Source organism: Fukomys damarensis, unplaced genomic scaffold (assembly GCF_012274545.1).
Source record: "Fukomys damarensis isolate Sample0158 unplaced genomic scaffold, DMR_v1.0_HiC HiC_scaffold_37, whole genome shotgun sequence".
Taxonomy (NCBI): domain Eukaryota; kingdom Metazoa; phylum Chordata; class Mammalia; order Rodentia; family Bathyergidae; genus Fukomys; species Fukomys damarensis.
In genome coordinates, this window is record NW_022900949.1 from 15,029,419 (window position 1) to 15,046,266 (window position 16,848).

General features: G+C 35.4%; 1 protein-coding gene across 1 annotated transcript in view; it reads right to left on the reverse strand.

The window, feature by feature from the left end:
- Positions 1–11,997: 11,997 nt before the first annotated feature.
- LOC104867628 (olfactory receptor 18) overlaps positions 11,998–16,848 on the reverse strand; it is a 10,937-nt gene continuing 6,086 nt past the window's right edge. Inside the window, exon 2 of the mRNA XM_010632032.2 lies at positions 11,998–12,940. Coding sequence (XP_010630334.2) covers positions 11,998–12,940 — 943 coding nt within the window. The remainder of the gene's footprint in view (positions 12,941–16,848) is intronic.

Consider the following 16,848-nt stretch of genomic DNA (forward strand, 5'->3'; position numbering starts at 1 on the left):
GAAAGGAGCTAAATGTGTAGGGAATGTGCGATGGGTAGGGGAGTAAAAAGGGAAAAGTAAAAAATGTGAGAGAATGAAAAGATGAAAATAAAGTGTTTGTAGATGGGCAGGGGAGGAGAGGGTGAAGGGAGGGCAGAGGTGAGGGGAAAAAATGAGAATCAAGCCTTGTCATGTAGAGGTACAAGATCCCAACAATGAATGTAACTGTACTGTATCCCTAAAATGTACCAATAAACTCAATTAAAGCTGAAAAAAATTAAATAAATAAATTAACTTTGTACTCTGTAGTACTTTGGGAATACCACTTCATTTTATTTTCTTAATCATGCACACTCCTATTATACAAATGGGACTAAGTAACGTTCGGTTTCAGACCGCCCTTCCTTATCCAGTCAGATGCATTTCAGTTGCATGTGAATTATGCATGTGATAGAAAGATCTATTGAATAGTAGCACAAAGGATACGCCTACAGGAGCCACAACCAGGGTGAGAAAAGAGCAGAACTTCGAATGAGAATCTGTAGTCCCTGCCCCAGAGCCAAAGCACATGTAGTATTCTGAACTGAGGATCTGTATTTTTGGCGGGTACAGAGTCTCACTATGTAGTTGAGACTGACCTGGAACTCACTATGTATAGTCCAGACTGGTCCCAAACTCACAGCAATCCTCCTGCCTCAGCCAACCAAGTACTGGGATTACAGGCATGTGCCACCATGCCTGGTGAGAATCTGTATTTTGCTATCTCCCCTTCAGTCTGTTGCAATTGCCATGTTTGTCCTCAAGATGAGGAAACATTGTTCCTGACAGTCCCTCCTCCTTCCATCATCTGTCTTGGCACTTACTGGACTGGGCTAGATATCTGTTGTGTCATTATAATGGACAGTGGAACTGCTGGTCCTCTCTGGCTTGTTATGTGGCAAAGGTCAGGCTCTGTGCTTAGAATGAGAAAGAAGATAGACCAAATTTGTGCAGGAGCCCACCAGGGCAGCAACCATTGCAATTGGCAAAGTAAAGGTCTGGAGGTGCTGGCTAAGTATCTCAGTCATGTGACCTTAGAGGATCAATGCACACAGCTCCTGATTACCATATAACTATGTTATCTCAATCTCTGAGGACTTGTGGATATCGACAGAATCTCTATGTACATGGAAATTTTTGAGCAGTAAATTCACCTATCACTTCTTACTTCTGACTTCCAAACTGCAAGTTCATCACAGAAAACTCAGACTACAGCTGGGCATGGAAATACATGTACTTACTTCCATCTCTCAGGAGGCTGAAGCAGGAAAACCTTTGAAGCTGGCCTGGGTGACATCATGAGATCATGTCCCAGAAATGAAAGAAGCAGAGAAAAGAGTAATTAAAACAACCCAAATTGATTTTTTTTCAATTTAATTACTCAATGTTGGGTTTTATATTGGTCAATCTATTGTATTAATTAGGAAATATAGAGAATTAGGAAATTCTCATACTATATTCAATTCTAAGAACTCATTTTAATTTAATTTCCTTTTGTGTCAGCATTATACATGTTGGATATGTATGGATATTTTATTACTGCCTTGAATGAGTCTTCTGTTGTTTTTATCCAATGAAATTACAGTGATATAAAGTGATTGACGTTTGTATATTTATTTGCTACACATCACATATTTATTTATATATTTTACTTAAATGCTCAAGGAGCTTCAAAAAGTAGGCCATACTTTTAACAATTGTAATTGTTTTTCTTTATGTTTAACTGACATATAAAAATTTTACATATTTATGGGATACAATGATTTGATACAAATATACATTATATAATTTCTAAGTCAGGATAAACATGTTGATCTTTTCAAATATTTACCACTTCTAACTTTAAAAACAGCCATACAGAGCATATTGTTATTATCCACAGCCACTATACAGTGCAGCAGAATACATCTGCACTTCTATGCTTATCTCAGAACTATTCACAAGCATCAAGAATTGGAGACAACCTAAGCACCTATCTTTCTCCTGTCAAACTATACCATGGTAACCTTAAATCACTCTTTCTCCATACCTCTCTCCCTGCTACTTTCTACAATTTCTGTGAACTATCATGCTGCTCTCAACTTCCATGAGATCTACTTTTTTATCTTCCTTATATGAATTATATCACATGTTTTTTTTGTTTTCTGGGTCTGGCTTATTTTACTTAACATAATGATTTCCAGATCCATCCTTGTTATCCTATATGAAAGAACGATGCCTTTATATGACTAAATATTAGTTCACTGTGTATAGTTCCCACTCCCACTTTTTTTATCCATTCACTCACAGATGGACACTAAGGTTGTCTAAAATTCTTGATGTTTGTGTGCAGTTCTGCAATAAACATGAGAGTGCAGATACCCACCTGACAGATTCATGTCATTTCCTTTGTAGCTCTGTTTTTAAATTTTATGAAAAATATCCACAATTTTCCAAGGAAGAAACCCTGTTTTTCCATCCTCTTTGTAGAAATGACGTCCCATCTCTTTTTCAACTTTCTTATGTTGAAGAAGTACCACTAGATTAATCACATTCTATGAGCAGGGGTTACAGAAGGACATGAGAACTACGAGTCTCCATGAGAACCATTCTGCCCTGGGAGAGGCTCGGCTGATGCTCCTCTTATGTTTTACAAGAACTTTGAGCTCAAAGTATTTTAAAGTCAAATCCTTGTACTTTCCAGCATAGTTCTCAATTTAGTTCAACACCAAAATCTCAACAAAGATTTTCTCAAGACAAAGTAACAAGTACAAAGAATTTCCTGAGCATGGGGTATGTCTACATACCCCAGGCACCTCCTGGCTTCTCCTGGAATTGCTCCTATTGGTACAGTGCTATGAGATTCCCTGCTGCCTCCTTCACCAGAACAGCTCCTCCATCAAAATCATGCAGCTCACAGCCATTCCAAACCAAAATGTCCTCTCTGAGTCTGGTTTTGCTCCAAAGAAGGAAATCATCTAGCTCCAGAATATAAATTTCTTTAGATGTATTTATGAACACAGCTTTTGAATACTTCAATGAAATCTGCCTGGTGCTAGTTGGGTGTAATGCCACAATGCCTATAATCACAGGATTTTTGGAGGCTGAGGCAAGATGATCACAAGTTTGAGCCCCCATTCTGGCAACAAAAATTAAAAAAGAACTGGAGATGTAGCTTAGTGTGAAAGCCCTGGGTTCAATCTCAAGTACTGCTAATAATAATAATAATAAAGGATTTTGCTTATTGGTTTCTTTCTAAGAGATAATGCGGTTCATTCATACGTGCATAGCAATGTCTTGAAATATTGCATTAAATATCATATATATAGACCTGTGTTGAATAAAACAAAATTTAGAAATTTTCTTTACTTTATTCAAAGAGAAGTTTATTACAGTTCTAATCAAAGTGGATATGGAAGAAAGTTTAGTGACTACTGTATGCAGATAAAGTGATAGAGGAGACTCTGAGAAGACACCAAATGGCAGTATTTCTACGGATAAATGTGAGAGGCAGAGGATATGTGTTCAGATATTTATAATGCTTGAATCATGCAAACTGCATTATCAAACTGAAGTCATTCCAAATTAGGTACAGGGCATAAACCCTGTGATTATAGCCAGTAAAGTAATGTAAAAACTGAAATAGATAGCTATGTTTATGTGCCCAAATCTCAACAAAGAATAAAAGTCATGAAAAGAAACAGGGAAATATGGTCCAAGGGATAAATTAAATCTTCAGCAACTGTTCTTCAAGCCCTTCTTAAAGAAATGGAGAGCAATGGCTTGTATGAAAACAAACTCCAAATAGCCATCTGTTCCTGATGCAGTGGCACACAAATGAATCCCACCACTCTGGGAACCTGAAGCAGAAAGATCATAAGTTCATACAAGATTTAGAAACTTACTGATTTATCCATAGGTTTGACCCTGAGTAGTATGAAATGAGAATAAAAATGACCATGGTAAAGATGGTCTACAAGTTAGAGAAAACAGACAGCAAACAAAAACCAAGAAATTAATATATGAACAGAACAAAGATATTAGCAGAAACATACATTATTAAAAAGAAACTTTAACAATAAAAGTAGTGAAAATGGCATACTACCAAAACTGTGATACACATTCAATGAAATGCCAATTGAAATTCCAACACTATATTTCAAAGAACTAGAAAAAAGAATCCAAAAATTTATTTGGAACCAGAAGAGAACTAGAATAGCAAAAGCCATTCTAGGCAACACAGATATGGCAGCAGGTATAGCAATTCCCAATTTGAAACTATACTACAAAGCCACTGTGATAAAAAAAAACAAAAACAGAATGGTACTGGCAAAGAAACAGACAGGAGGATTAGTGAAACAGATTGGAAGATACAGAAACAAGTCCAGATGTATGCAGATGCCTCATCTTCGACAAAGGAACCAACCATCCTCACTGGAGGCAAGATAGCATCTTTTAAAAATGGTGTTGGAGAGGAGGGTGAATTTTAGGAAATCAGCTGGCGTGGAGTTCAGATCTCCCTCTGCCATCTGGGCCTGATATATGGGCCTGCTTAGCCATGCCTTTCCCTGTGGGCACCATTGATTTCCCTGGACCCAGCATCAGGAGGGTGAGTTTTGGGAAAGCAGCTGGCTTTGATGTCAGATCTCCCTCCACCATCCTGGCCCAAACAATGGGCCTGTGTAGTTACACCTTATTCTGTGGGCACCACTGATTACCCCAGATCCAGTGCCAGGAGGGTGGGTTTTGGGAAAGTGGCTGGCATGGACTTCAGATCTCCCTCCACCATCTGGGCCCAATGTACAGACCTGCATAGTCACACCTTTTCCTGTGGGTAGTATTGATCGCCCTGGACCCAGTGCCAGGAAGGCACCCCTAAGCACCACCCACACCCCCAGGTCTAAGATCCCCTGATTTTGCCAGTCCTTGGATGCACTCCGCAGAGACATGAATTGTATCAATGGGGATAAATGATAGGGATTGATTTGACGAGTTCTTTTCTCAATTATGAAAATCAGAATGTCTATAAGTCTTTAGAGAATCAAAGCCTGGGACACAATGATATCAGGAAGATTTAATGACCCAGAGATTGAATCAAGGGCAATCCAACAGCAAAAATAAAGATGAGAAAACACTTAAGCAAGCCACAATGACAGACTTCCAGTTCATCAATGGCAGGCAGTAGGGCAAAGGAGGATGAAAAGTCTGAGAGTGAACCTCAAGGACACTCAGAACTCACAGCACACGAAGTAAAAAAACTGATGAATCAAGCTCTAGAAAATTTCAAAACAGAAATTATTTCCCAGTTAACTATAGAGATGGTGAGCCAAATGAAGGACATGATTCGAGAATCCAGAAGATAAACTGACAAAAAAAATAGATGAGCTTAGGACTATAATAGAAATCATGAGGTCCCAAAATAAGAAAAAAAAGAATAAAATGAGTGCCCGACATAGGAAAGAAATGGAATCCATTAAACAGATTCAAACAGATATCCAGGAAGTTAAAAAGTCTATTGAAAGCGTATGTAACAGAATAAAAGATTGCGAAGATAGAATCTCAGATATAGAAGATAGGATCTCAGTGACCGTGAAAAGAGAGGTCTATTACAAACAGTAAGAGATCATAAGAAATCGATAAAACAACTCCTAGATGATGCAAAGAAGAATAACATAAGATTGATAGGAATCCAGGAAGTAGAAAGAGAAAATGCAAACAACTTAAAAAAGGTGTTCATGGAATTAATGACAGAAAACTTCCCAAACAGAGGGGAAGAATTTGACATACAGAAAAGTGAGGCATATAGGACTCCAACTAGCCATGATCAAAAAAAAAAAAAAAAAAAAAAAACCTCTACACCTAGACACATAATAATCAAGATCCAAGAAACCCAGCAGAAGAACAAAATACTACAAGCAGTAGAGAAAAGAAACAAACCACATGCAAAGAAAAGCCCATCAGAATCACAGCAGACTTTTCAACACAAACACTCAGATCAAGCAGAGACTGGAGTGATGTATTTGAAGTCCTAAAATAAAACAACCTTCAATCAAGACTGATGTATCCTGAAAAACTCTCTCTCAAAATGGATGGAGAAATAAGATACTTCCATGACAAAGAACACTTGAAAAACTTCATGAATACTAAACCAGCATGACAAGGAATTTAAAACAATATCCTAGAAAAAGACAAGAAGATCACAACACCATGACACCCAAAAGAAAAAAGCAAATAGCCAAGGCAAGAAACTAAAAGAGGAGGGCAAAAAATTAAAAGGAGTCAAGAAAAGGACAATAACATGACAATAATAATTCACTACATATGAGTTATAACTATCAATTGTGAATAGCCTCAATTCACCAATCAAGAGAAATAGACTGGCAGAATGGATAAAGAAGCAAAATCCAACAATATGCAGTATAAAAGAAGCACACCCAGTGCAAAAAGAAGCCCATAGATGGAAAGAGAAAGTGTGGAAAACAATTCTCCATGTGACAGGAGCCCATAAAAAAGCAAGGGTAGCAATCTTATTTACAGACAAAGTAAATTTCAAAGCAAATCTGTTTAAGAAAGACAAAGAAGGCCACTATATCCTTGTAAAGGGAACTATTCAAGAGGAAGAAATGACAATCATAAGTATATATGCACCAAATATAAATGCCCGCAACTATATAAAACAAATATTAAAAAACATGAAAAACCAAATAAGCACCAATACAATTGTAGCAGGGGATCTAAATACCCAACTACCACAAATAGACAGATCACTTGGGAAAAAATCAACAAGGAAATACTAGAAATGAACCAAGCTTTGGAACGCATGGACTTATTAGATGTCTATAGAGTATTCCACCCCACAAAATCAGAATATAAATATTTTTAAACTGCAAATGGGTCATTCTCCAAGACAGATCACATACTAGCTCACAGAACAAGTTTGAATAAATTCAAAAGAATTAAAGTTATTCCCTGTATTTTATCAGATCATAGTGCAATAAAGGTGGAGATCAATAACATAAGAAACCATAGGAACTTCACAAACACATGGAAATTGAAAAACACTCTCTTGAACAATCAATGGATCACAGAGGAAATTAAAGAAGAAATCAGACAGCCAAGGATTTAGCTGAGCAGTTCGGTGGCCTTCCTTGCAAGCACAAGGACTCGAGTTCAATCTATGGTACAAAAAAAAAAAAGAAGAAGAAGAAGAAATTGAACAGTTTTTACAAATAAACAAAATGACAATACAACATACAGGAATCTATGGGACACAATGAAAGCAGTTCTATGTGGGAAATTCATAGCATTGAATGCCCACATTACGAAAACAGAGCAAGCTCAAATAAACACCTAACAATGAATCTTATACTCCTACAAAAACAACAGCAAGAAAAACTAAAAGCTCAAACAAGAAAGAAAATTATAGAGATTAGAGCAGAAATCAATGCAATGGAATCTAAGAAAATGATACAAAAAATAAATGAATCTAAGAGTTGTTTTTTGAAATAATAAATAAAATTGATAAACCCTTAGCAAACCTTATGAAAAAAGGAAAGAAAAGGCTCAGATCCATGCAATCAGGAATGAAAAAGGAGAAGTAACAACAGATCCCACAGAAATCCAAAGGATCATTCATACCTACTTTGAGAACCTGTACTCTAATAAAATGGGAAACACAGAAGAAATGGACAGATTTCTAGATACTTATGAATTACCAAAGTTGAAAGAAGAAGACAAAAACTTTTTAAACACCCCAATTTCAACCAGTGAAATCGAAAATATAATTAAAAAATTATGAACAACAAAAGCTCAAGTCCTGATGGATTCACTGCTGAATTTTACAAGACATTTAAAGAAGAACACCTGCCATTACTCTTCAGACTTTTCAGTGAAATTAAAATGGAAGCAATACTTCCAAATTAATATCTGGAAGCAAGTATTACTATGATTCCCAAACGAGATAAAGATGTAAATAAAAAAGAGAAGTTCAGGCCAATCTCCTTAATGAATATAGAGGCAAAAATTCTCAATAAGATACTAGCAAATAGAATACAGAGGATTATCAAGAAGATCATACACCCTGACCAAGTCGGATTTATTCTAGGTATGCAAGGGTGATTTAATATATGCAAATCAATAAATGTAATACACCATATTAACAAAGTCAAGGACAAAAACACATGATCCTCTCAATAGATACAGAAAAAGTATTACACAAAATTCAACATCAATTGATGATAAAAACCCTGCAAAAATTGGAATAGATGGTCTATATCTCAACTTAATAAAGGCTATCTATGAAAAACCAACAGCCAACATCATATTAAATGGCCCAAAACTGAAAACCTTCACGTTAAAATCAGGAACAAGACAAGGATGCCCACTATCACCACTCCTCTTCTATATAGTTCTGGAAACATTAGCCATTGCAATTAGACAAAAGAAAGAAATTAAAGCAATACAGATAAGAAAGGAAGAAGTTAAACTGTCATTATTTGCTGATGATAAGATACTCTGCATTGAAGACCCAAAAAACTCCACCAAAAGACTTCTTGACTTAATGGACACTTTTAACACAGTAGCTAGATACAAGGTCAACTCCCCAAAATCAATAGCCTTCTTGTACAAAAATAACAGACTCACTGAAAGAGAAATTAGGGAAAAAATTCCTCTCACAATAGTACCCAAAAAATGAAGTATCTTGGAATCAATTTAACAAAAGAAGCAAAAGACCTCTACATTGAAAAGTACAGAACTCTGAAAAAAGAGATCGAAGGCTATATAATAAAATGGAAAGATATTCCCTGCTCCTGCGTGGGAAGAATCAACACAGTAAAAATGGCCATAATACCAAAACTGCTATACAGATTCAATGCAATGCCAATTGAAATCCCAAAACTATACTTCACAGAACTAGAAAGAAGAATCCAAAAATTCATTTGGAACCATAAGAGACCTAGGATAGAAAAAGCCATCCTAGGCAACAGACGCATAGCAGAGGTATAGCATTTCCCAATTTGAAACTATACGACATAGCAACTGTGATAAAAAGAGCATGGTACTGGCAAAGAAATGGTCTGAGGATCAGTGGAACAGATTGGAAGAAACAAAAATAACTCCAGATGTACTCAGCTACCTCATCTTTGCCAAAGGAGCTGCCACTCCCCACTGGAGGAAAGATAGCCTCTTTAATAAATGGTGTTGGAAAAACTGGATTCCAACCTCCCACAGATTAAAACTGGACCCTTATCTTTCACTGTGCAATAAATTAAAATCCAAGTGGATTAAAGATCTAAATATTAAAATAGAAACATTAAACGTGCTCGAAGGTAAGTTAGACAGAACTCTGGAAGATATTGGCATAGGAAAAGACTTTATGAACAAATCCTCAGTAGCATGGGAACTAGCAGAAACAATCCACAACTGGGATCTCATCTTATTGAAAAGCTTCTGCACTGCAAAAGAAGCTATCAACAGAACTAAGAGACAACCTACAATGTGGGAAAAAACTTTAGTAGCTGCTCTTCAGACAAATTGCTCTTATCTAGAATATATAAAGAACTCAAAACAATGAGCACCCCCAAATATAAAGACCCAATTCAAAAATGGGCATCTGAAATGAGCAGACATTTCTCAGACAAAGAAGTAAAAGCAGCAACTAAATATAAGAAAAAAACGTTCCACATCACTGGTCATTTGAGAGATGCAGATTAAAACAGCACTGAGATTCCACCTCACCCCACAAAGAATGGTTGTTATCAAGAAATCACACAATAACAAACGTTGGCGGGGTTGTGGGGAGAACGGAACCCTTCTCCATTGTTGGTGGGAGTGCAGACTGGTGCAACCACTATGGAAATCAATATGGAGATACCTCAAAGAGCTTGGACTGGAGATTCCATTTGACCCAGCCATCCCTCTGCTGAATATCTTCCCAAGAGATTTAAAATAATCATACCACAGTGATATCTGTGCACCAATGTTTATAGCGACACAGTTTGTAATAGCTAAAACTTGGATACAGCCCATCTGCCCATCTGTTGGAAACTAGATAAAGATGTCATTTTTCTATAAAATGGAGTACTACTCAGCCATAAAGAATAATAAATTAGAGTCATTCGTAGGAAAATGGACACATATTGAGGATATACTCTTAAGTGAAATAAAAAAGTCACACATGTGTAAATACCAAATAGTTTCTCAAGTGTGAAAAAGTATAATAGTACATTAGGTCCTAATGTGTGTGAAATAGGAAGAAGAGGGCTGAAGGTGCAGCAAAAGTGGGAAAGGTAGGGGAATTGTAATAAGGGAAAAGAAAGAAAATATGAGAAAATGGAAATAAATTGTTTATAAATAGGGGAGGGGAGAAAGGGGTGAAGGGAGAGCAGGGACAAGGGGTAAAATGAGAACCAAGGCCTGTCATGTAAAGGTACAAGACTCCAATGATGATTTTAACTGTACTGTATACCTAAAATGTACCAATAAATTCATTGAGAAAAAAAGTAAACTTTAAAGTTGAAGAGTACAGTTGAAATTTAAATATTGGATAGACAGTTCATAAGAAACTCTGTCAAGTAGAAGGAAACATCAGTGAACTTAAGGACAGGATAATTAAAATTATTGAATAAATTAAGCAGTGGAAAATGAAATAATGAAAACAGAAGGTATCTTAACAGAATTGTGGAATATCACTGAAATGAAAGTTTTTCATTATGGGAGTTTAAAAGAGAAGAGAAAGAGAACAAAACAAAAAAAATAATTAAAAATACAATGAAATGTGAAAATTCTCAAATGTAAAGTGAACATACATATTCAAAAAATCTGAAAAATTTTTAAATATGATAAATTCAAAGATAACCACATTTACCCCATTATACGGAAAACATCAAAAGCCACAGAAAGGCATCTGAGAGCAACAAAGGAAATATAACACATCATGTACAAAGAAGGTACATAAAAGTGCATCAAGTTCCTCAGTGAAATCACAGGTTCCTTAAAAATGCTTCTGTTAAGTATTACAAATTCAAGGACAGCCTGGGCAACTAAGTGAGCCTCTGTTTCATAATAAAACATTACCAGTCTGGTCATATAATTGCCAAAATTTGGAAATTTTATTTATTTTTGAGATTATTTTTTTAGTACAGGTTTTTAGTACAAAACGTTTGCATTCTTTGTGTAGAGTTGGTATATGTACATAATATATCTTACTTTATGTTTTCATTCCCTTTCCCTTCCCAAACCTCCTCCATCCATCCCTTGATCATCTTCTTTTTCCATACATGTTTGCAGTAGATGATATTTAAATTACTTCTGTGTAATTGGTAGAGTAAACAATTCATCCTAGGTCCTTATAGTCCCAACTCCCTCTCTTCCCTCTCCTCCCCCTCCATCTCTTAATCCCCTTCCACTGTGAGAAAGATGTATTCCCTACTCCTTTTTAGATACCTTTATTTCAATCTGTATTTATGCTTCAGATTTTTCATATAGGAGAAACCATGAAATATTTAAATTTGTGTGTATGATTTGTCTCAATTAATATTATAGTCTCAAAGTATACTCATATTCCAACAAATGGCTCAAACTTCTTAATTGCAGAGTAGCACTCATTGTGTTTAAATACCACATTTTCTTTATCCATTCATCTTTTTTGGTCATACAGATAGGCCATATTCAAGATTTATCTAGTATGATTTGCCCTGCTATAAATATGGTATGCACATATCCTTGTAATATTATGTCTTCAGCTCCTACAGGAAGGTATAATTAAGTCTTTCTAGCATGCTTAGCTAATCATTAACAATAAGCTACAGAAAGCCCCATAGGTTTAATAGAATTCAGGAATGTACAAATACAGTGAATATAGAATGCTCTGACATTCTCATGGGAGACAGATAAAAAAACAATATGTAGATGTGAAACACGAAGATGAATTCTTAAGAGGTATAAAATTCTGTGATTATGTGAATTTTCTAGTCTTTCCAATATACACTGCAAATGAGATCAGACTGTCTTTCTATGGAGTCTCCACATAGATCTCTTTATGTCTCTATTTCTTAAACTGTAGATGAATGGGTTAAGCATGGGGGTGACTACAGTGTACACTACAGAGGCCACTGCACACTTCCTTGGAGAAAGTGAGACAGCTGAACTGAGATACACTCCAAGCCCTGTCCCATAAAATAAGCAAACCACTGAGAGGTGAGACCCACAGGTGGAGAAGGCTTTATACTTCCCACCCTTTGATGGGACTCTTAAAATGGAGGAAACAATTTTATAGTAAGAGAAAAGGATTCCTGAGATAGGAAAAAATCCAGAGATGGCACCCACAAAGTACATGACTATATTATTGGTGAAGGTGTCAGAACAGGCAAGGTTGAAGAGCTGCGAAGGGTCACAAAAGAAATGAGAAATTTCCACATTCTGAAAGTACATAAATTGTAACACAGTTGAATTATGCATCTGAGAGACCAAAAGGCTCATTAGAACTGACATCAAAACCAACAAGCTACAGAGACGAGGGTTCATAATAACCTGATAGTGTAAGGGGTGACAGATGGCCACAAAGCGGTCATAGGCCATCATGCTTAGAAGTAGACTGTCTAAACATCCGAAAAGCATAAAAAAAGACATCTGTGTCAGGCAGCCTGAATAGGAGATGACTCTGTTGTGAGTTTGGATGTCCACAATCATCTTGGGGACTGTAGTAGAGGTGAAACTGATGTCAGCCAAGGACAGGTTGGAGAGGAAGAAGTACATAGGGGTGTGGAGGTGGGAGTCAGAGCTGACAGCCAGGATGATGAGCAGGTTTCCGAGCACTGTGACCAGGTACATGGACAGGAACAGTCCAAAGAGGATGGGCTGCAGGTTTGGATCATCTGAGAGACCCATGAGATGGAATTCTGAGAACTGTGTGAGATTTTGTGCCTTTATATTGCTTGGACACCTTTTGAAAAAGAGAAAAGGTTGTTTTTAAAAAAACAAACTAGCTAAGCAATTAACAGTTTATCCTAAATGTCACTTGGGAAGTGTATTTGTTTACTGAGTGAGGCTCTGACAAATGTCATTTCAACCAGTCAACTCTTGTTTGCATGAGATATCCTTATATGTCTGTTATTTCATTTATATCAAGTATTTTATATATTTGTTTCTTTAGAATGTTGTATTTAGCTTTGATGCATCTTTCTAGTGAAATCTAATAATAATTTCTAGTTATTTTCTTTCACTAATTCATGTTTATTTTATTTATAAATATAAACTATAGTTTTGTGCTACAGTCTATAAAAACTCATATCATAAGTACATTACATATGTTTTATACTTCCCCAGAATTTATTGATATTATTTTACAATACAAAATGGACACGTTTGGGACATTGAGACTGAATAGGAAGGTAGTTAAAAAAGATGGGCAAAGGAAAAAAAATTTTAAATGAAGAAATGTAGGGTCAGGGATTTAGCTCAGTGGTTCCACTGCCTACCTCACAAGTGCATGGAACCAAGCTTCATCCCTGGTATCAAACAAAAAGAGAGAAAAGAAATGTAATGAATGAGAGAGGAAAAGTTTGTGTTATGAAATGGAAAGACAAATTTTCCTTATTATCGAGTATTCATAATATAGAATTTCTATCCTTGAAAGAAGAAATAAAACTTTTTTTGTGTGGGTTTTTTTTGTTTGTTTGTTTTTTTGAGACAAGGTCTCACTATGTAGTTGAGACTGACCTGGAACTCACTATGTACCCCAGGCTGGTTTTAAACTGACAGCGATCCTCCTGCCTCAGCCTGCTGAGTGCTGGGATTACAGGCATGCACCACCATGCCCGGCAGAAATAAAATTTTAAAATTCCAATAGTGCACAATTATTATAATAAATTTAAGAGTGGTATTGACATAGTTAAACAACATATAACAAGCGGTCCTCTAGTAAGAAAGAGAGAAAAATATTATTATAAAATATTTGTGCATCTCTGGATCAAACAATGTGGAACTTGTTTGTTATTTTTTCAAAACATTGAGGTTCAAAAGTTATTTACAATGTAGTTTAGATCTAATAGACTAACTGAAAAATGCAGAATAGCAAAATACCAACTGTGACTTCCCTTATCGATTCCTTTGTGATTACATTTAGTGGGTAAATGTTTTATTGAACTTATATCACTCACAGGCAAAAAAGGAAAATCTAACACAACAGTGTAAAGTATGTTGTTCAAAGAAAGATATTAATGTAAAACAATTCAGAAAGTGACTAGATCCTACTGTCTAGATTTTAGAATTTGGTTGTGTATTGAATGTTTTAATATGTGCCATACAAAGAAAAAGTATGAAATATATTTGATTAAATTATCATTTTTAAATTTTTGTTATATTGTTTTATAAAAATTAAGGAAAAATAACCAATTTTTTATCATCTGATATTTAAATAATTGGATTGGTAAGTGAGCAACCAGTACCCTACACTGGGTCTATATTTTGGATTAAAGCACGTCATTGGTAACAGTTCTGATATTTGAGGCCTGTACAATCAACAAAATATTTCCCGTGTTTAAAACTAAATCTCATCGTAATTGTTTAATCATTGTTTTTTGAACTGGTCACTTTATTCAATACAACTGTTATACAGACAGTCGACTAATGTGTGTTTAAAAAGGTAAACCATTAGGGATATATTTGTCATGATAGTAAATTATTCCTTTGGAGGCTAGATCTTAGGAAGTGGGAAAAACATGTTCAAATGAGAAAGAAAACAAGGCAGGTGGAAGTTCAGGGAAGGAAAGGGAATTGTTAGAAAGAGAGAACAGAAAGAAAAAGCTGAAAAAGAGCTTTTGAAAATGAGGAAGGGGAGAAAGGCTGAATGGTGGAGGGGCATGGGAAAAAGAATTCAGATGTGTAATGTACAGGTGGAAATAACCCATGATGATTGTGATCAGTATACATGGCAGACATGTACTAATAAAAAAATAGATGAAGTACAGAATAACAAATATTATTGGATTGTTAAGAAACTAATTAAAATTCAAATAAAGCATGATGTGGCCCCTTTTTATTAAAACACAAAGCAAAAAACATTATAAAATATTGATAGGTTTTATACTTGCTAAAAGAATAATATCTGGATTCAAATTAATGTCAAATGTTTATGACTGGAAAACATTATATATGTCAATTACCTTCATGGGTTTTCATCTTCCTTGGTTTTTATTTTCTTCTTTTATGAAAATTAGTTCTCTGTCAAAAAATGTAAATTATCTTTTTTAAGTCTTCTCATACATAACAGCTATACTTGTTTGAATGGGCTTCAAATTTTAACAAAAATTGTATTTTGGTGCAATGCACGAAACTGTACAGTATCATCACTCACCCCATAGGTGGCATTGATTATGCACATCTGAGAGATTAAATAATAACTAGTATTTAAGAAATCTTTTTTGATTCTATGTATGATAGCATATACTTTCATCCCATCACTCAGGAGACTGAGGCAGAAGGATCATTGAGACTTTGAGGAAAGCCTGGGCTACAGAGTGAGACTCTGTTTCAAAAAAACAAAGAAACAAATAACAACAAAAGGAAAATTAAAAGTAGAGATATTTTTTGAATGTTCTATTTTACTCAGTGTTAACATATAAATCTCTCACAATCCCAAGGAAACATCTGGCATCTGACATTTCTCTGTCCCTTTAGTTGATTCTGTTTGGTTGATTAAAGTGCTTAAATATATTTCTTTTATTTTATTGGCAATTTTTATGAATATATATATTTATGGGATATAGAGTGAGATTATGATGTATGTACACAGTGTAGAGTGACTGGACAAAGATTAAGTGCATTTCTAGTCTTAGATATTTGGAACTACTGTATCCTCCTCCAATCAAACCCTCTTTTTGACAGTTGAGGAATTAAGACAGGGGTACCCCAAAGCCAGGCCTGACACCCAGCCTTGTATCTCATCACCAGCTGTTCACTGTTATCTTTCCTGAGGCAAGGATTTCAATCCTCCAATCATTTCCCTTAGAGAGACAATCAATTCCCTTTATCTAGCATGTCATGATGGTTGAATTTGGGGGGAAAGAGAAGAGAGAAAAGTACAGAGAGGCTAATATAATGAATACTCAGGGAATCCCCACATCCATAGAATAGAAGTTATATATAAGCTTACCTTACAGAGATATTCTTAAGAAATTGAATTAAGTAAAATATATAAAATTTTTAGAAGGTAGTCATGAATCCTAGTTGATCATTATACAGACCTGTGAATATTGAAAACACCAATTCCCTAATCAGCTTAGAATCAGTTAAATAATGTTCCCTACTAGTGTGGTTCATAGTGGTTCAGCACTGAGCACCAAAACCTTCAAATGTTGCTGTGCACCAGAAAATTACAGGACATAACCTTTACATTCCTTGGAAGGAATCGGTTCATATACATAACACATCAGAATTCCCTTTTCATCCCCTGCTTCCTTTTCCCCTTCCCTCCATTTCTTGATCCTTTTCCATTTGAGAAAACTCTGTCTCCCTATGTGCTGTTATCTAGCTTTCATTTTGCTCTTTATTCATAGTTTTGGCTTATTAAATAAATACATAAAAATAGCACATGTGCATTTTTGTCATTTTCCATTTGCTTCAGAACTATTATTTTATGGATATTACAAATATTACCAGCAATTTTTAGTTTTAGTTTGATTACACCCTTTCATTATTCAATTCTTCTATATTTCTGTCCCCCAAATGCAACAACTGTCATTAAATTGGCAAGTATATTTTTTGTCAATGATCCCAGAACATGTGCATGAATATAAGAATTTGTAAGATTTCTTGAAAATTTGTGTAAAAAGTAGGCAACTATATATATAT